The following is a 20,521-nucleotide window of genomic DNA, read 5'->3' as shown; positions in this document are numbered from 1 at the left end:
TCCCCACTTTAGAATTGAGGGAACAGTACACATGGAAAGGGGGAGTACAATTTTCTTGGAAACAGATGATATCTTGTGAAAGAGCATCAAAATCAACTTCAAAATTACTTCAAACATACTCAAATGCTTGTTGTGTTTGGTTTGAGGGGAAGACATGCAGTAAAGCATGCTAATCTGTAGGCCCGTGTGGCACTGCGGGATAACAGCCGGTGCCAATCCAACCCAGTAACGGTCCAGCAGGCCGCGGTGGGAGCCAACGAAGGAGGGGAGGAGCGTGAAATCCCAAACACCTGGTGGCTCTTTTTGCTCAAGAATCTGCAGCTGGTGCTGGGAGCCCACAACCATTTGCCCAGCTGTGCTTCCCCGACGACTCCGCTGGTTTACTCAGAGGCAACACCAGCACTCTCAGTTTGGTTAGGAGACAACAAAGATACAGCTGAGGTCCAGTCATTGTCAGTAACACTCTAAGTTTAGGAACTAAGCTAAATATAATATATATAAGTAATTAAGGGACTTTAAACTGTATGAATCAATGTAACAGAGTTGAGTTTGTGCATGTATTGAGTCTCTGACCACAGTTTAAAACTAAGGAATAGTCAGCAAAGTTAGCATTTCAGGGTATGACAATAAATTTGAAAAAAATTATTACTACAGTTACTATAGAAGGCCTTGAACCAATTGTTTGGATTTTTTTCAGACATATTTTTTTTTTACCGGATTGTCTGAAATACAGTTTTTCATTCATAAAAATTGATAGAAAGGCCACAATTTAATCATAGCTTGTATTTTTTGCATTAATTGACAATCTGATAGGGTCCTTTTTTAACATTTGAGAATCCATACAGAAGTAAATCACTTACTTAAGATGATAATTGGGACAAAAAAATGCAGTTAATAAGAGGCTTTGAGATCACTGACTACAGCCTATACTTGCAGGACTCTGACTTGTACTGGAAGTCAGAGTAAAAAGAAATAGTGAGAGTAATGTCCACTGTGGTGCTCCTGTGCTGCAGACTAGTGGATTATACAGTTGACCCTTCCATCAATAAAACAGTGCCCTGTTTGTCTGGTAGTCTTTGATCCAGGTGATAATTGATGCCTCCTCCTGAGTTTTCTGAAGTTTCTCACAAACTAAGTTGGGTTAAATTGTCCAAATGGACCAACATGAGTCTCTTTAGGATTTTTATGTTGAACGTTGTAAGGTAAACTGGTCTATTCTGATTGAAGAATATTGGCTGAGTTTTCTAACAAGGTAGGAGGGCATTTCGGAACCATCTGCTGGACCTGGCAAAGGTTGAAGAGGTGCTGTAGAATCCCACAGAGCTGGGTCAAAGGAGGACTAGATAAATGTAAAGGAAAGCTAGAATAATCCCAATATATCCTATTGGTAAGAGAGAAGGATGCTAAGGTTCTTCCCGAACTGAGACCTATTGAAGAATATGTTCAGTTCATTGAACATATTCCTTGAGATCCTCGTTTAGCTTAAAGCCCCTGACATTCGTTATCCCTGTCCATAAATCTCTGATACTGTTCTGATAGAGCTTGCTTTCCAGTTTCATCCTGTATCAATGAAGGGAAAAATATGCCACAACTGCAAACTTACCAAGAAATGGAGTCTATCCAAATCAGGCAAATTGGTAATGGCATTTAAGCTAAAGCCGAGATGCATCAGCTGCCGCAATAATAAATACTTTCCAAATAGTGCTGGTGGTAAGGAAGGAGGAAGGAGTTAGGAAGAGGAAGCATGACGCTTCCTATCAATAGGTCATTTAGCCTAGGGGCCTCCTGATATTTCTCTTGAATTAGGATGTATACAGCTTCCCACAATCCTTTGCATGGCAGGACGTATGAGAACAGTCCTGCTCGTGTAATGGAACAGACACAAGTTATTTCTTCTCATCGTGACACATGAAAATGTACACATATTTAATTTATATTTTAGCGGTTTCACAATGGAGAATTGATCCACCACTTTTGTGTACCTTTTGCTTTTCTGTTTTGTTTCTTTTCCGTAGAAGCTGTTATTCTAATTTGATCAGCATCTTTCATATCCATGTCTACGTGTTCTGAGCTCCTTTCCTACCCTGGATAGTGTTATTAAAGAGGACCCTGTAAACGATGAAGGGATAGGACAGGAGGTACAGGAGGTAGGAATTACAATTCACTCAGTTTGAAGGGATCCATGGTCTTTCACCTAATCTTTTTTAGGTGGATTTTGGTGGAAGTTCATTACTCAGATAAGCAGCCAACAGGTTCATTATTACTCTGGCAGAGCTGCATCCCCAAAATGAAAAAAAAAAAAGACCTGAAGTTTATCCATAACATATCATTCGCATTTAACACAGGGTAACATGGCTGTGGCAGCTTCCTGGGGTGGAGACTGTTCTCATTAGCAGGAACAAGGAAGATATTTTGCTGAGAAAAATAGAAAAAAAATAGGCAAAATATTACTCTCTGGTGCTGAAACCCTGCTTTTAGATGGAATAAACAAAGGTTTATGTTAGTAACGGTTGAATAAGGGTGATATATGAAGGTTTAATACAAACGTTTGGAATGAATCTGAGAATAGTTGCAGGACAAAACACATCTGTTTTGTGGTTGGCCTTTCTCTTTTTCTTTTGTTGATTCGGTCTGAAGTTGTTCAAACCGTTATCTACTGCTGGGAAGATAATGACTGCTCATAAATTCGCCAACTGACAACGATGACAGAGGTTTTACTTACAGGACCATTGCCAAATAGTCAATAAAATACAAAAAAATAGCCTTTTGAAGTTCATTTAATGTTAAATTTCCCTATGAAATGCCGATTCTGCACCTGTTTCTTGTTTCCTAACCAAATGGGACAATATATATTAATCAGCAGTCATATAACAGCTTGTTTTTATTCAACACATTCATTATTTTGCTTTGAATCTGTTGGAGTTAAAAGGGGATATTTGTTCATAGAAGCCACATCAAACAAACCACTTCTGAACATTATCATTAACAGCCTTCTAAGATTTAAAGGGGGCATTTGTTCAAAAATGCTACTTTGCAGTATTTCAGAATATATATATTTCAGTGCTTGAGTTTAAAAACGCTCATAACCCTGTTATGTTGTTTTCCTGCCCCCCAGACAGAGAAAATACTTCTGGGACTGAGAGTTAATTTATGTAAGTTCTTCAGTTTGGTGTGAAATAAAGTTTTATCTCTTCCCAGCTTTATCAGAAACCTTTTCTTGACCCTTTTTAGGAATTTGCAAATTTTTATTCCTACCTTTAAGCCCACTCAGGACAAAATGAACCAAAACTGCAGGCATTTTACTTACGGTAATTACCATGCTAAAAGTACAGTCAGTTAAAGCTGAAGTCTGTAAGTTTTTAAAAATCACTTTTTTGTCATATTGGCTAAAACTGTCCCTATGCCCAGACAGCAGTACATGTGATATGTAACCTGTGAAAAAAACTGCTTCAATTGGTCCCGCATACTGCCTGTATTTCAATCTGGAAAGAATAATTCGGGACGAGTCAAAACAACCAATCACAGCCAGAGGAGCGTCTGATGGAGTGTCAATCACAGCTCCCCCCCCCCTCACCGCTTAACCTGCCGCAGCGCCCGGCTGCCGCAGTCAGGAGGACGCGCGTGGAAGTCATAGCGGAGCGACAGCCACCAGCGAAAGAGAAACTGCCCTTACTGCCCCTGCCGACAACTGCTTACACGGCAAACTTCGGTATAACCAGCATCTTATATCTAGCTGCTTGGAGGTGAGTGTTATCGCTCTTACCGGTTCACACTCCATGCCGCGTACGCTGCTTGGATGCTTCTGGAAGCATGCGGTAGCCGCGCAGATGCTGTGAGAGGGGTGGAGCTTGGAGGTGGGGCAAGAGTGAAGCAGAGAGGGTGGGGGAGTGGCGTGAAACCTGTTTTTCTTCAAATTTTCAGTCGAAGTCTGCTCTCTTCTCAATGTTACAGACTGCAGCTTTAACTTGTATAAACACTTTTGCAAATAAAACATTTGTTTTACCATGTTTGTGGCTCAATCATGAAAAATTAAATTAACCAATTTTTGGTTCTTGGATAGGGTCCAGTAGAAATGTTTATTAAATATTCTTGAATTTCAATTATATATGTTCCTCACAATATAACCGATCCTCCACCATATGTACCCATACTGTATATGGATATATCAGGCCCTTCCTCCGAAAATCCCAGGTCCTTTTGCCTACTCATCATGTTTAGGACTGGAAAGCCTGCCTATAAGACAAGCCTTGCACTTTGCATTATAATTGGTGCTTGCTATTCTTTGAGCGCATTATGGTAGCCAAGCTAGATTTGTTTAGTTTACCAGTGGGTAAATCATGTTCAATGGAGCCTAGGCGGAAGTTGAACTGAATAAACGATTACTTACCCATGCCCGCCTCCGTCACAAGCCAATTAGTTCGAAACCACACATCCATGAAAGCCAATCAGCATCCTTTGCTCATCTTAAAAGGTCACCAAATCCACATCTCAGTCTGCTACTCAAAGCCTTGGCACCATGTCGAACTCTGACTCAGATGTCCCGATTCACCCATCTCCAGCCCCTTCTCCACCATCGTAGCCAAAGCTTCATCAGAGGGCCATTCTTCCCTGACTCATGCTTTGTTCCCTGTCTCATCTCAACCGGTCCGACAGAATACCGCCATGTTGAGCCTGGTTCTGCCAGAGGTTTCTTCCCAAAAGGGGAGTTTTTCCTCGCCACTGTCGCTCCATGCTTGCTCATCATGGACAGGTTCATGCAACCTGTGTTATCCAAGCTGGATTCTCGTTTTCCAGGTCCCAGAGTGCAGCAGTAGTACCAGCTCATGCAGTCCACTGGATCTCTTCATACAGCAGTCATGGACTGACCAACTTCATCCATCTCCACCCCACCACCAGTTTCAGGCCTGGGGGAAACATCCCTACTCTTACTCCTGTTTATGTATATCAATGCAAAATAAATTCAACTGCCGATGTCTGAGCGCCAAAGACTAAAGTAAATGTATCAATAAAATTCTTCTAATTGTATTTCTTTTGTTAGTTTTTCACATTGAATTGAAAATTAACCACTTTTCCACACTTCTGTGTCACAATAATGGTTTTAGGAGTGCAAGATGGTACCGTTTGATTTTATGTCAATAGGTAGTTGAAAGTATATATGGAATTTGATAAGTAAAGTGACCAGATTTCTGCAATCTAATCTGGGGACATTTCCAGCTCATAGATAAAAACAAATGTAATACCAATTAAAATAGGAAATGGGGACAGTTATGTTTTCATCAATTTTTACATATTTATTAATATTGAAACAGAAATCAAGTGCAAAATCCAATGCGTCTCTTCCATTTCCTAAGATAAATAATATTATTCAATCAATAGTGTTTATTAGTGCCATCTGGTGATTCAGTTTTCTCTGTCCTCTTCCCTTGTGAGCGACATTACATGGTGTTCAGAGACAGGGTAGTTAGCATAAATACAGAGTCTGTGGGATTTCCCTCATTTTCCATTCCAAAAAATTAAAAAGAAACTTTTATATATATATATATATATATATATATATATATATATATATATATATATATATATATATATATATATATATATATATATATATATATATATATATATATATATATATATATATATACAAATTGAAAAACATATTTTTTTTCTACATAAAGATAACTATAAAATAAAATGGCCTCCAGTTGTTTATACTGTATTCTGGACAGCTGATATGCATTGGGTCGCCTTCAGCAGCCTGGACTAAAATCTCTATCACTAGTAAAAAAGTTACATTAGATTTTTATATTCTGATTAAATTACGACCATTAATACATATATAAATCTGGATCTTTCTCATGAGCAGCTTGAAGCGGCGACTCCAAAAATATATTTTGTCATTGTCACACGTATAGATGATAAAAAAATAAGCTCTCAGGGCCAGCATAAAAATAATGTGTCCTTTAATAAAGTTATAGGGAAACCTAATAGGAATATATTTTCACAATCCTAAACCAATTTTCTATTTATGTGCACATAGATGCAGCTGTGCTTTTTGTTTTAAAAAAGCTGTTATCATTTTGATAGGATGTAAATGTAAATGATCCCTGTTTCAAAAATCCGCAACAAAAAGAAAATATTTGGGCAGAAACTGCACATATGCTGGATGCTGATGGGGATTTTTTTTTTATGTCATTTTAAACTAAGTGTTAATTTCAGCATGTTTTTTCTCCCATGAATTTAAAAATAATATAGCGCATGCTCACCTCGAGTTCTGAGTAAGTCGGAGCGGAGCAAGACGAGAGGAACAGCGAGGCTGTAGGCTTTGCTTTGTGCAGGTGGTCTGGAGCGGAGACAGAGGATGTGGGATTTCGGGGTAACACAGGGTAGCTGCATTCAGCCGGCTATGATAACAAACTTCCTCGTCTGTTTTAAAACTGATGCACTCTGCTCCTCATTTATACGTTAACAGCTGTTTCTGTGCGCAGCATGCTTGCTCTCTACCATAATAACAATTTACATGTAACATTTTCCCCCTCGTTCATAAAATGGTAAAATCTGGGACATTTCCGGGGACATCTTTAGCCAGGGACAGGTGGTTCGAAATTGTGGACTCTCCCCGGAAATCAGAGACGTCTGGTCAACCTACAGTACAGGCCAGAAGAGGGGTGAGCTGATATAAAATTGGATAATGGTAACTAAAGCTAGTATCATTCAAACTCGTCCTAATCCTTCCTTGCTATAATAGTGCTTATGAACACAATCAAACCAGTGTTAAAATGTGCCTGTTAAAGAAATTGGTTGAAAAGAGACAAATGAAAAGCCTTAATTTTCAGATTGTTGAAAAGATGCTGAAAACTGGGTTTGCAACGTCATTTGGATGTCTATTATTTGACTTAATTAGGACAAAATCAGAAAAATCAAACACAGCCCAGTTTTCAACAATGATCAAGATTATGACAGACCGACCAGATTTAGCCTAAAAACCAATGTCTAAATGATGTCTAATGTTGTAGGGGATAGACACCATAGTAACTAATGAAAACAAGCCTTGCTCTAAGTTAATACTAGCAAAAGACATGTAATGGTGACCCCTTCACTCGTGTGTAAGCTATCATAGTGGTCCATTGAATAAATTTTTTTCTGAAACTGTAAGATTTCATAGTCAACAGCAGCATTTTTTTTATATATCTACAACTTTTAGAGACAAAAAAAAAGTTAAATGTGCGAGTTTTTTTTTTAATTTCTGCTGCAGAGTATATTATCGTTTGACACTTTGTAAATTAAGCTTTGCGTGGACGTGTCTAGCACCTTAAGTTCCCCCATTTGTGCCATAAAGTGACTTATTCCTAAGTCTTTTTGAGCCTTTTAAGTAAGTTTTGGAGATTCTAAACTTCTGTAACATGAATGGTTGCTAAATCAGTACGTCCCAAGCGATACTTTTATATTTTTATTAAATTCTTTTTTTTTTTACAGTTTCAGGCATTTAAAATATATAAATTACACTGCCTGTACCTAGGAGTTTTTGCTAGAAACAGGCATTATACGTAGCAAAACTCATGTGTCTTATTTGGACACTATGTTTCCAGCCTTGAAGAGTAAGACAGGTATTATTAGGCTGCTGATCAAATAAAAAATAAATAAATTACAAAATAAGATATTGATTTAAAACATTTGCTTTATTGAGATTGTTAAGATTATCAATAACGGTGTGTAAAAAAATGCAAGCATCCAAATGAAAGGTTAAAGAAAATCAACACAGGATTTAGTTACTGCAATAAAAAAAAAAAATCAATTTTTATTCAAGGCCCACATTTGTACAAGTTGTACTAGTTGAATTATGAACACAGGAGAAAAGATCTTAAAAAAATAAAAAAATTAAACCAAATCAATTTTAGTTAATTAAATAAGCAAGAATACATTTATAAATGTATGTTGATCGGTTTTAAAAAACAAAACAAAAAGGCAGAACCATAAAAGCCCATCTGTTGTTCTGAAATGTGGAGTTAACTCCATAATTTGCCTTAAAATCCATTTGGTGGCAAGTTTTTGTGTTTTCCACAAATGTAGCCTTTTATTACTCGAGATGGAACATTAAATTATCCGATTCCAGACTGTTAGAAGTTAAAGCCTTATTAATTTGGAATTTTCTTTTTCATTTTCCCCTTAAAGGGATTTACTTTGAGTGTCTTTTTGTGGGTGTAAAAATGTTACTGGCTCAAAGTAACGCTATTTAGTGGCGCACATCAAAACCCTCCGCACGGCCAATAATGCGGCAGAGCTGCTATAATTAAATGTTTGTTTTTCAAGGAGATGTGATGTGGTTGTTTGCTGCCTCGTTTCATCTTTGGTTGTTTTCAGGGTGTGTTTTACCATCTGTGTGTGTCAAAGTTGTTAGGGCTTTGTGTTGCCGTGTTCCACCAACAGCAGGGAGCAGGGTGATCTTAACTCATCTTTAAGCATAATTTGGCCTTCAACGAACTTAGATCTACCTAAACAAACTTTATGCCTTCTTTTAAATTTAATCTCTTTTATTGTTCTTTTCACACTAAAATGTTTAAGGTCATCAAACACCTTTTATATTCGATAAAGATATTATTGTAATGGAATTTTTTTTTTTCTTTTCAAATTTTATCCCTCTTTATTTGGGAAATTATATACATAAGTAATATGTTACTATAAAAAAGTGATAGATGTTCAACACAGGTCCAGAGGTAGAAAAACAACCACCAATGATTGTTTGGTATGAGTGTCGGACCAGGCACTATCCAAACATTGCGTGTTGCCGCTCCTCAGAGAATTCCTTTAAACTGTCTCGAGGATCGTCTGCATTTTTCTTTTTGGTCAGTGGTGGTTTGGCCTTCAGACTATCCCATGGAGGCCATTTTGATCCAGTCTCTCTGTTTGTAGAATCATAAAATCTGACCCTAGCTGAACAAAAAGTGGCATGAAAATCTTTACATGTTGTTTTGGGTTCTTTGGTGACCTCCTGGATGAACTGTGCAGGAATCTGTTGGCTATATCTGGGAGCTGAGGTGACCCCCTCCAGGAAATATTCGCTTACAGTCCATATATTCTCAGTTTCTAGTAAGGAGGTCTTACTGTGTTTCACTGGAATTCAAAAATACTAAAAATGGTGGAACTTCCATCTATTCTTTCATTCCTTAAAATCAGAGCAAGATGTGTTTTTCTTTAAGGGATTTAAGCCTGCTTCATGTAGCTATGCAGGTTCTACTGTATAAAGCAATTTCATGATTGTACAGCAAGTCCTCAGACATGGGTGCGACTATTAGGACGCAAACAATTGCTCAGTTCGAATTCAGTGGCAGCGTCCTCCAAAGGCCAGATTCGTCGGCCAATTACTTCATACTGTAGCACGGCCCTGAGGCCTGTTCGGATTGGAAGACGCCTTATTATGCAGCCGACAAATCCATCTGTTTGACTGTGTGGTGTGGGGGCTGCATCTTAAGTAAAACGCTTGGATTTTTTGCTATGTTGGACCCATTCAACATTCATGAACTGGACGTCACATTCACAGAACAGCACGGGAACTTCCAATCCCAAAGTACATTCATGGAGAATAGACTACAGGCTATCAAAGAAATCAAATAAAAATATTTTAAAGATATTTTTCAAAAAAAACCTGAAAATATGTATCTTAAAACCTAATAAAATGTATCTTAAACTAAATTTAGGTATGTTGCAACTTTGTAATAACAGTTATAAGGGTCAGTGATAACATACTGTACACCGCTATGGAGCAGTCGTAGCAGAAACAAGTGTTAAATAAAGGTTTCATGGGTTTGCAGTGAATAACTTGTAACGGGGTAATGCACATGCAATCTTTGCTGTTTGAGTTATAATAATGGTTTGATGCATATATGCAACAACAGGCATCAAGAGGTTATAAAAATATATACATTTTTCCTATGAATACACTACAACTGCGTCCCTCTGGCAGGAGGCTGCTGTCCATCAGAACCAAAACCTCATGCCACTAGAACAGTTTTTTCCCATCCGCTACCAGCCTTATCAACAAGACTCAGAGACTTCAGGACCTAGAACCTACACTAACATAGCATCTCCAGACCTCCTGTGTTACATTAATGCACAGTCTACTGTGTATTTAGAATATGGCTATATACTATATATTTTATGTAGTATATTGTATGTTTTATATTGTATATAGCTATAGATTCTGTATTCTGTATATATATTTGATTTGTCTGCACCATCAACACAGAGTCATTCCTTTTAAGTGCAAACCTACATGGTAATAAATCTGATTCCGATTCTGATGAACTTTTCTGTTGTAATCACAGTAAAGTTGGTAAAGATTTATTTCCCTCTCCATTTCCTTCAAAGCAGTTTAAGCACAAAAAGAAATCAATACAAATCTTAGGTTATGGAAAAAAAAGTGCTTTTCCAAATTATAGCTTGTAGCGGCTTAGTATACCAGCTTACTAGGATCAGATGAAGCATGATTGACTCAAAAGTCTCCAAAATATCACGCACGAGCACTCCGAGCCATGTGTCGGCCTCACCAATTGCCATGTGTTGCATTCAGTGGTGTGTAAAGTGCTGCCACTGCAAGTATTAGCCTGTTTATCAGAGTGTATATTAACGTGCTGCAGTGCAGGAGCTGAGGGAACACGGTGTGAGTATTTGAGTGTGTGAGCATGTTAGCAGGGGATCACAGGTGTGGCTGCAAGCTCCGCGGAGAGCCTCCTTCCCCATGTAACCTGAATGCCCCCAACTAGGGCATCCTGGGTGATATCAGCCAACAGAGCACCTGCGTCCCTGTCCCACAGCTCAAACACACACACACACACCTCTAATGGCCATGTATCAGCTCGCCATACGGCTCTAATAGCCAGCTGTGTGAGCAGGAAAGCGGTGGAGCGTACCGGCACTCACTGATGAGTTAACTGATCTCCGATTAGTTTTCATCACACTCCAAACAGCCGATGAGCAATAGAAAGAGCCACATAAAAGCACACACATATTTCACGCTGACACAACTTTTATATGACACGGAGCTCATTTACTTTTGACAAACACTCCGTTTACAGTTCTCATTTGCTTTTCTACATTTAAATAGAATAAGCAGGGAAGCACACTATACATTTGTATTCAGTTTATGTTGAAAACCCTAAAATAAAATTGATCACTAACAGCTTTAAAGTAATCTCTACAGTAAATTAAGTCAATCTGTGTCTTTTAATCTGCGCATGAAGGATGCAATGGTCTGCCTGAACATATTGGATCAGGAGACCATGGATCAGAGATAAGGTGGGAGAATCGCTGATATTCTTTATGAAACATTGCTGAAAACATGCCATTAGAGATCCTGTCATGAAAGCGCTCTGGTCAGATGAGACCAAAATGTAAATTTTTGTATATATGCGTAGATAACCGACATGCATCACCCTTCACATACCGCTCTCATGGTGAAACACGTTGGTGGCAGCATTATGCTATGGGATATTTCCTTCAGAGACTGATTCTGCAGGAACCCTGAATGACTAGAGCTGTGATGGAATTACTTGTTTCTAGGACTGCAACTATCGATTATTTTGTAACTCGATTAATCTTTCGATTATTCAATTTAATATGTAAATACTTGGATTGGAAATGGTTCCCTTAAAGAAGTCTTTTTGTGAAATTAAGCCATTCCACATGAGGACTTCTGGATCATATTGACAGATTACAAAGGTTTTTATCCTAAATGCAAAATATTTATATATATATATATATATATATATATATATATATATATATATATATATATATATATATATATATATTTTTTTTTTTTTTTTTTTCAATTTTGGTATAATTGATGCTCAATGGTTGGTTGATTTGTCACCTAAAGGCATATTTTACAGTCTCTAAACTCCAGTTTACGATTAACCATTTACTAAATTAGTTCACGATTATTTAAATTATTTCATAGATTAATAACAATTAATGTTTCAAAATATCTGTTAAAATGGTCTAGTCAAAGTCCAGAAAGATTATGGACAGATTAGAAAAATGCATTATAAAGACACTATAACCAACAGCAATAATCTTGAGCTATTTAACAAAGAAAATGGGAATAATATCTATTAGTATACATCTATTTAGAGATGTAAACAATAAAAAAAAAACTGTTGTGATTTTCCATCATACAATCCCAAGAAAATACACCGAAGTTGTCATAAATCAAATCGTTGTTTAGGCATTAGGTCTCTGTTGTCTCTTAATCTGTTACAGTTTCAGATTACCAAGGACCTCACCCACCAGTTTTCTGGCTCTGCAGTATCGAGAAGTAAAGCAACATGTTTAAATTGTTAGCAGGTGTTTTGGCAAGTAGAGACGACAAGAAGCTGCACACAGTTAGCAGAACTCATTAAATAATCTGTTTCTAATTACTCCCAGATCTGATAATTCAGCACAAACATCAGCATAGATCTACTCATGCTGTGAATCACAGATATACATTGAAGTAATCTCTTAAAACTGGTCATAATACAACATCTAAAAGAAATACAACCATTAGTACTTTGGGTTTCTTGCATTTTAATATGGAAAATTAAACACTGCTGAATTATGGATAAAGCTTTTAATGTTTGTGGTTCAGCTTTGGTTTGAGGACAGAAATTCTTTAGATTGTTTGTTAATTTTAAAGTGTTTTGTCACATAAATTGGTGTTTTTAACATCTCTTAGGATTTAGAGAACACTATACAAGAGCCAAATCTAAATGGATGTAAAAGTTCTTATTTATTAAATAGATTAATGGTTAAAAAGGGACTTAAATGGTTAATTCACTATCCAAAAACACAATTATCTTTGATGCTGTAAATTCCAGATAAAAGCAAAAGTCTGGTGTTAGAATGATGGTGAGAAACAGTTTTATTATCAGCAGAGGTTTATGTGACCGTTTCACATACAGATCAGTCAAAATGTTTTACAATAAATCTCAATAATTATCATGTTTGAAAAAGTTACTTATTTTCAGAATTGTACACTCTTAAAATGAACACACATTTTAGGGTTTTTATTTCTGTTATGTTTGAAAATGTAAGGAAATTCCAATAGTCCCGGACCAATCAAGAAAGGATTACAAAAACAGAAAAGTTATTGCCTTCTTAATCGCGGGGGAAGTGCTGTTTCCAAGCATGTTCATGGAAAGTTTGGTGGAAGGAAAAAGTCTAGTAGAAAAAGGATAAGTTTCCTTTCATGGCTATCAGAAAACCATGGTTCCACTTTGAAATATTGGGTTTGGTGTTTTTTGGTCAGGCCACCTTGCTATCCAATAAAGCAGACTTGCTGATGGTTTGTATAGAATGACCCAGGGACTAAACAGTAGATCATGTCTTGCCTCATCGGTGCAGTAATTCAAGCAAAATAAGCCCCAACCAGAGTGGATATGCTGTTCTATTTATCCATTAAATTCCTTTATAGATTTTACTGCAGGTTTTATTTGCATTTCCTGGATTTAATCATATTTAAAATAAAATAAAGTGTAGAATAATTTAGTGATGAGTCAATTCAGTTCAGTCATTGAATTAAATTACTGAAATAAAATAACTTTTAAGGACTTTTAATCCTATGGAGACAATGAAATACGATTAGATTTAGATATAAACACTAAACAGAAATCTGCTATAACTTGATCAGAGGTTATTGGGTCATTCCCCTGCTTTCTTAATGTTCTAAACTGAGATCCGGGTCCATAACTGCTTCCTTGTCCACCATCCTTTAAGTCTTTTCATCTTGTTTGTATTCATTTAAATCTACCAGTCAGGCAGAACCTGAGAAAGTGGTAGAAGTAATGAGAAATCATGCATATAGTCACATATATGCATGATGTCATTTTAACCTATATATTACTATTGAAATAAAGGTGTACAGAGACAAAAATCAAGGCGTTGGGAATACAAAATATCTAAACGCTAAAGAAGCTTTGCTTTGGTTGGATTAGCAGCAGTTCAGGCAGCTGTTCAAATTAACTTAAAACAAGAAGGCGTTTCATCTCTAAAGAATCAAAGTTGACTCATTCTTGCGTTGCCAGATTCTCCTGATAAAACGCTTAAATGTTTTATTTATTTTTCCATTTCACCATCTAACCGTAGCTTGGAATAAAGCTAAACAAGGGAGAAAAACCGACGCAGGCTCCATCCATCCCAAAACGCAACTCCTACCACCTTCAGATTAAAGTTAAGTCAGTCATTAGATAAATATCTGTCCACAAATGTTCTGATTTAAACGAGCTGTGATCATGGGCTCTGGAAAAAGTTAATTGTGATGACAAAGAGTGGTTCTTCACAGGCTCTGGGTGTGCTCCTCACAGTCTGAAGGCATCCTCAGCTGTTATCTCTGCTGTTCAGCAGAGTGGGGGCTGTCCACACTGCTGTAAGGAGACAGAGAGGAAGTTGCCGGTCCTGAGGTTTTGCCATCCTCGCCCTCTTCCTTCTCAACCTCCATTTCTATCTCTCCTTCGTGCAAGTCCCTCTCTGATCTGAACATTTCCACTGACCCTCTGCCATCCTCACTCGACTCCTCAGAGGGAGACAGAGCCCCCTCCTCCCTCCTATCTGCTGTGCAGGCTCCTCCCTCGCTGGGGCTAGAACTCTCATGGTCGTCATCCCCGGAGACGGCATCTCTGGACTGACTGTGATGTTTGACATTGTAACGCTGGTTCTGGAAGAACTTTACGATGGTGTGTTTGGGCAGGTCCAGCTGCGCTGAGAGAGTATGAATAGCCTCCTGGTCTGGGTAGAGTCCCACATCACCGATGAAGCTCTGCAGGATTCCCAAGGCCTCTAGGGAGATCTTTGTCCGAGATCTGGCCTTCTTCACCCCTCCAAGGGCAGGACTCATCCCTCGCTGTGGGACGTCCTCTGGTGCTTGCAGAGCTGGCAGCAGGGTGGCGGGCTCCTCGTGAACTGGGGACGGAGCCGTTAAAGGAGGGAGAGGCTGTCTGTGGAAAGTCTGAAAAAGAGACAAATTAGAGACGTTAATTTAAAGAGGCATTTTTCCCACAGTTTTGAAACCAACTTCAATGCATTTCTTTGGGAGTCTATATGCTAAATAAAAACACAAAAATGAGTGAAGGCACTTAAAAAACCTTTACAGATTAAAATAAATTGAATGGTATGGCATTAACTTGTATTCATTCGACCAGCTCCAGGTTCTTTTAAAACCACCCTTAGATGCATTGAAGGGTATAGATCTATTAGCTTTGTGCATCTACTGTACACATGACCGGACATATTTAGCTAAACAGCTCAGGCTCAGGCAGACTGGACAATATACATTATAAACATTTGAAATAGATTAACAATTAGGGCCATTCCAACATAAAAGTGCTTTAAACTGAACAAATATGAGATATCCGGCAGAACTTTAGGGTTTTAGTCCTGTTGTCTAATCCAAAATCCTTTGCAGCTTCTTATAAGCTTTCTTCTTTACCTTTTGCATAAATGCCAGATTTTCAGAGCCCTTTAGTCATCCTGTATATTAAAGAGCAGTGGATCTCTGCAGCTCCTCCCAAGTTACTGCTACCTAGTGTCTGCTTCGCTGATTAATCCTCTTCTTGTCCAGCCAGCCTGTCTAATCAGGCAAACATTCATTGTTTTACTTTAGTTGTTTCATCCTCTTTGTCAAATTGATTGAACAGAGTTCTGGGAGACACTTGAAATATCGTCTTTGAAAATAACCCTTCGTCAAACATCGCTACATCTATCTTGTTGAGGTTCCTACTGGTTTCTTTGGCCCTTAAGATGCTGTTTGCTCTCTAATGTTCTCTAAAGAAAAGACAAACCTCTAAGGCCCTCTAAGGAAAACAGTGAACACCGTTTATATAGGCTAAGACTGAGCTTAAAGACCCTGGATGAATGCTGTTGGAGTGTTCGCTCTCCTGTGTGCTGTGTGTCATGTACCTTTAAAGTAGATTGAAAGGTGATCATGGCTTTTTATCATTTATTGCTCACTGGCAATTTTAATATAAAGTGTTGCACCCACTGATGCATGAATTATACAGCATGCACAACAGGCAAACGAATGGAAATCTTCAAGGCGTGGTCAAAAACTGTACGCTCACCTTCCTACCAGCAACACAAATTAGCTGTAGGCGGGTTCCCCTTATAAAACCTAAAACTCACACCATGCCACATCGTCACCTGGTGGACGCAAAGTATGCTTATGCAAAGTGGCTCCTATACCATTTACTTTTCACATAAAACCCAAATATCAGAATTAGTGGTTTAACATGGAAAACTTTGGAAGCTACTGTACTTCTTCGATACGGATACCACCTAAAGATTTCCACTCTGTGAAAGCTTAAAAACCCTCAACTATACCGTTTAATGCATAAGCAATTAGACTTATCTGCCATTGCAGAGTCAAAGGCAACAAAAGCAGGAGGAAGTGTGATTGACCAGCCTTCGCCCTCCCCGAGCTAAACTCTCAAATTCGTCACACAAACAAGCAGACTACTAGAGGCTATTAACAGGGTGGGGTGGCCAGCACACCCAAACACAGGAATCCAACACCATAAATCTGTGGTCCATCAAAATTAAAGGACCTAAATAAAGATAATGGCAATTCCTTTTTTCTCAGCTTCAATAATTACAGGCTGTGTTCTAAATAATATTGAGGTTAGAGCCAGACGGGAGAACATTTTGGTTTTAGGGAGAGGGTGGGATGGAGGAGTGTTTAGCAGGAAATGTGTAGGCTGGTCATTTACCACTTCTATTTTCAATGACTTATGGGACACAAACATGACGGAGAGGAGGGTGGCTGAGAGGAGCAGGTGGTGGGACCCAGCAGGCGCGTTTTCTATACAGAACTGAGTTTTTCTGATTCGGGAAATGTTTGAACCTTTCCATTTACCTGCTGGTCTGGGATGTGCAGGACGGTGTGGAGTCTCTCACTGTGCTGCTGTCTGGACTCTTCTTCATAGACCTGATCTCGGTCTACCTGTGGTAACGCCAGGAACCTTCGGATGGTGCAAAGGTTCTCCCACAGAGTGCGGTTCTCAGGGCTTGGACTCTCTTTCCACCTGAGGAGCTCACATAACCAACCCTAGAACAGATGAGAATTTATTAGTTAGGGAAGTGCGGGCCTACTGGGTTAGAGCAATGAGCCTGTGCTCTGAGAAGGTTGCAAGTAGCCGGTTCAGTTCCCACAGACTGACACTCTGGGTCTCTGAGCATGACCCTTAACCCCACACAGCTCCCCGCACAATGGCAGCCCACTGCTCCCCATGAGTCAAATGCAGAGATTAATCTCTCCAGTGTGAGATCAATAAATTATTATAATTAATTAATCAGTTCCTTAAACTATAGTCTGGAATCTGTTACCGCAGCGCTCATCCACCCCTCACAGCCTTTTAATAACATCCCTTCAGCCATTTTTAACTCAAATTAGCATATATACAGTATACACTTACATCCTACCAACTCAAATTAACACACTATTTAGGAAAATTAAATAAGTTATTTGACTACCAAGCCACCTGCAAATCATCCATCACTCATATACAACCCATCATGTTGAGGTAAATGCAGAGAAGCCATAAGACATAATTTATTTCTATGGATCTATGGAACCCTTGCATGAATTTTATACCACACCCTCTCTGAATGCACCTCACTGTCATTATGCACATCTAACAGAGTTTGGACATTTTCAGTAGATGCAACCTGCATTGCAAAAAACATCTATAAATGAGTAAAAATGTCTTCAATTAAGTGCATTTGATAAAAAAGCTGATTGAAGCTGAATTGAATGAGCATTTTTACTCTTAAAATAAGACAGATAAGCACTTTAAATAAGAGACTGCAATTGTTTCTTATTTTACACGTAAATGTCGATTGTCTTGTTCCATTGGCCAATTGTCTCACTACCTCCTCAATTCAAGAAAAAATTTACCTATTTTAAGAAATTACATTTTTTGTAGTGTGAAAACAGACGAGGCATTTTTATTCATTAAACTTCCAATTTTTCCAACAATGAAAATAAATAGATACAATTCTTGTTAGTTTTCTTCAAAATGCATCTGCAAGAGCAGCCGCCCTCTTGTGTTAAGGGTTTGAAAGACTTGGATAAAACATAGTTTATGTGAAAAAAAAAATACTTAAATATTTGTAAATACTGGATTCAAAATTAATAACAAGAACAAAAAAAAAAGTCTCGGAACAACTTTAGTATTTTAAAGTAAAGTTTTTTTCTAGGAATAAAAAATTTAAATGTTCGGCATTTACACGCTTCCAGACTCTAAAATATGCCTTTATGCATCAGTTATACCAAAATTGTAAAACAATATATAAACGTTAATATGCTCTAACCAGAACTCAATTAGAAAAAATGTAGCTCCACCTGGCTTAATTTTTTTAAACCTTCCCATATCTAATTATCAATTGATTTAACAATGAATAATCAATGGATTAATCGATTTGCAAAATAATTGTTAGTTGCAGCCCTAATCACAACCCATTTATTTTTCAGATTGCATATTCTTGTCTGTCATTTTATTCAACTGAACATTAAACTGGATTATAAAACAAGCTGGGCCTGCAAAGAAAAATTATTATCAATGATCTTAGGCAAAATCTTCAAAGAACTTCCAAGTCCAGTTGCTTCAAAAGTGTAGCGAGTTCTGTCGGTTGGTTTCATTCAGAAACTTCCCTTAAATCTTTCCGCTTTAGAAATGTACACTGCAAAAAATCTAAATCTAGATAAGTAATTTTTTCTTAAAATAAGTGCATTTGTTCTTGAATTGAGGAGGTAAAAGAGACATTCTGCCAATGGAACAAGACAATTTACACTTAAAATAAGAAAACACAATTGCATTGTCTTATTTCAAGTGCATATTATCTAATTATCTTATTTTAAGAGTAAAATTACTCATTCCACTGGCAAACTATCTAATTTAGCTGCTCAAATTAAGGGCGAATACACTTAATTTAAGACATTTTTACTTATTTCTAGATCGTTTTTGCAGTGTAGGATTAAAAATTAATTTCATATCTTAAACAATCAACAATTGTTGTTATTGCAAGATTGCTTCTGAGGTCTTTTGAATTGATGCAGTTTTCCTCCAAGGCAATTCAACCGAACCTAAAGAGCAACATTTATCAGAGTTAAATGAGGACAGAGACTGTCCAACCTGATCTCCATAGACATCCATTGTTTGGAGCTCCCAGTCAGCTGTCACTTAGTAAGCAATCAGTTGCAAACGGCAACATGTCTGATAAAAAACTAGCTTTGATATTATCATGTATATTGAGGAACATCTTATTCTGAGCCAGTGGGTCAGTCAGAGCAGATCAGTAAACATGATGGATGAGTCACTTCATTGTCCCAATCTGATCTAAGCCGCAGAAGAAAGGAGCCATTTAAGGCGTTTTCATTGCATTTCAGCCCAAGAAGACTGAAATAATTCACACCTAAAGAAAACGTCGGTTAACGAGTTATGAAAAAAAAAAAAAAAATCAAATGGAAAACATTTGAAACATTTGGAATTTACGGCTATAACAAATATAAACAAATGCATAATCACACTAAACGTTAGCAGACGTCTGAGATCCTTCAGGATGTTTCCCAATGTTTAAACAGATCTAACTGATAACGCATAATCAGTGCAGCTAAAACTTACCCTCATATGAAAGGATTTTTTTCCCCCATGTTCAACTGTGATTTTTTTGGATTTAGTGCATTTATAAGGTCAAGAAAAGCATCTGTCATCATGTCAATCTTCTCATGTTTAAAGTCCATTCCATGATACTAATGCTTTTAAAAATATCGACATCTAAATTTATTGCTTTTTATGTTGTTCTTTCACAAACAAATGATGCTCAAAAATAATTGTTTCAAAGTTAGACCAGATTTCTTTGTTTTTAGATTTATTTAAAGAAGGGCAATTTTCTGTAGATTATATAAATAAGAGTTTTACCATAATCTTATTCATATCCACAAACTGTTTGTACATACATATATATATACACACACATATACATATATAGTTGAAAATAGGGCTAAAAAGCTTAGTGTCAGAACTCGACCAACATTTCTAATCAAATAACATCTATTTAATTTAATAAATAGGAGGTTTAATGGAACATTTTAACTTTTGTTGTGGAAAAACAAAAATGTAAAGGCAACTTATGGTGATATCTGCCCATGAAGGAGTTCTGCAACTGGTTGTTAGATGGAAAAACTGGTGCTTTAATTTGTTGTTAATATATTCTCTGCTCAAAGACCCAGATGCAATACAAGAAAGGTTAAAATCCATCTATCCAGATGCTCTGAAATGAGCCCCAACCATCATACCACCAACATACAGTATATAGCCTTAGACTATGATATTAGTCTAAGACCGTTTATGATAGACTTTGATATTAGTCTAGTTGTTATTTTGTTTAATCTATATTTGTTTGTATCCTTTAACATCCAGCTGGTCCAAATTATTTATAACTACCTTGTTGATTATAAAGAGTTCCCCTCTTTCATTCCATCTTTGGCAGTTGA

General features: G+C 37.4%; 1 protein-coding gene across 1 annotated transcript in view; it reads right to left on the bottom strand.

Annotated features, from left to right (window-relative positions):
- Window positions 1-12,874: 12,874 nt before the first annotated feature.
- The window catches only part of LOC119792283 (DNA-binding protein SATB2-like), a 28,977-nt gene continuing 21,330 nt past the window's right edge, over window positions 12,875-20,521 (bottom strand). The window contains exons 11-12 of the mRNA XM_038298861.1: window positions 16,883-17,074; window positions 12,875-14,980 (exon numbers count right to left, since the gene is read on the bottom strand). Coding sequence (XP_038154789.1) covers window positions 14,360-14,980; window positions 16,883-17,074 — 813 coding nt within the window. The 3' untranslated portion in view covers window positions 12,875-14,359. The remainder of the gene's footprint in view (window positions 14,981-16,882; window positions 17,075-20,521) is intronic.

This window comes from Cyprinodon tularosa, unplaced genomic scaffold (assembly GCF_016077235.1).
Source record: "Cyprinodon tularosa strain WSP-4 unplaced genomic scaffold, ASM1607723v1 ctg417, whole genome shotgun sequence".
NCBI classification, from domain to species: Eukaryota; Metazoa; Chordata; class Actinopteri; order Cyprinodontiformes; family Cyprinodontidae; genus Cyprinodon; species Cyprinodon tularosa.
This window is presented reverse-complemented; position numbering and strand designations above follow the sequence as displayed.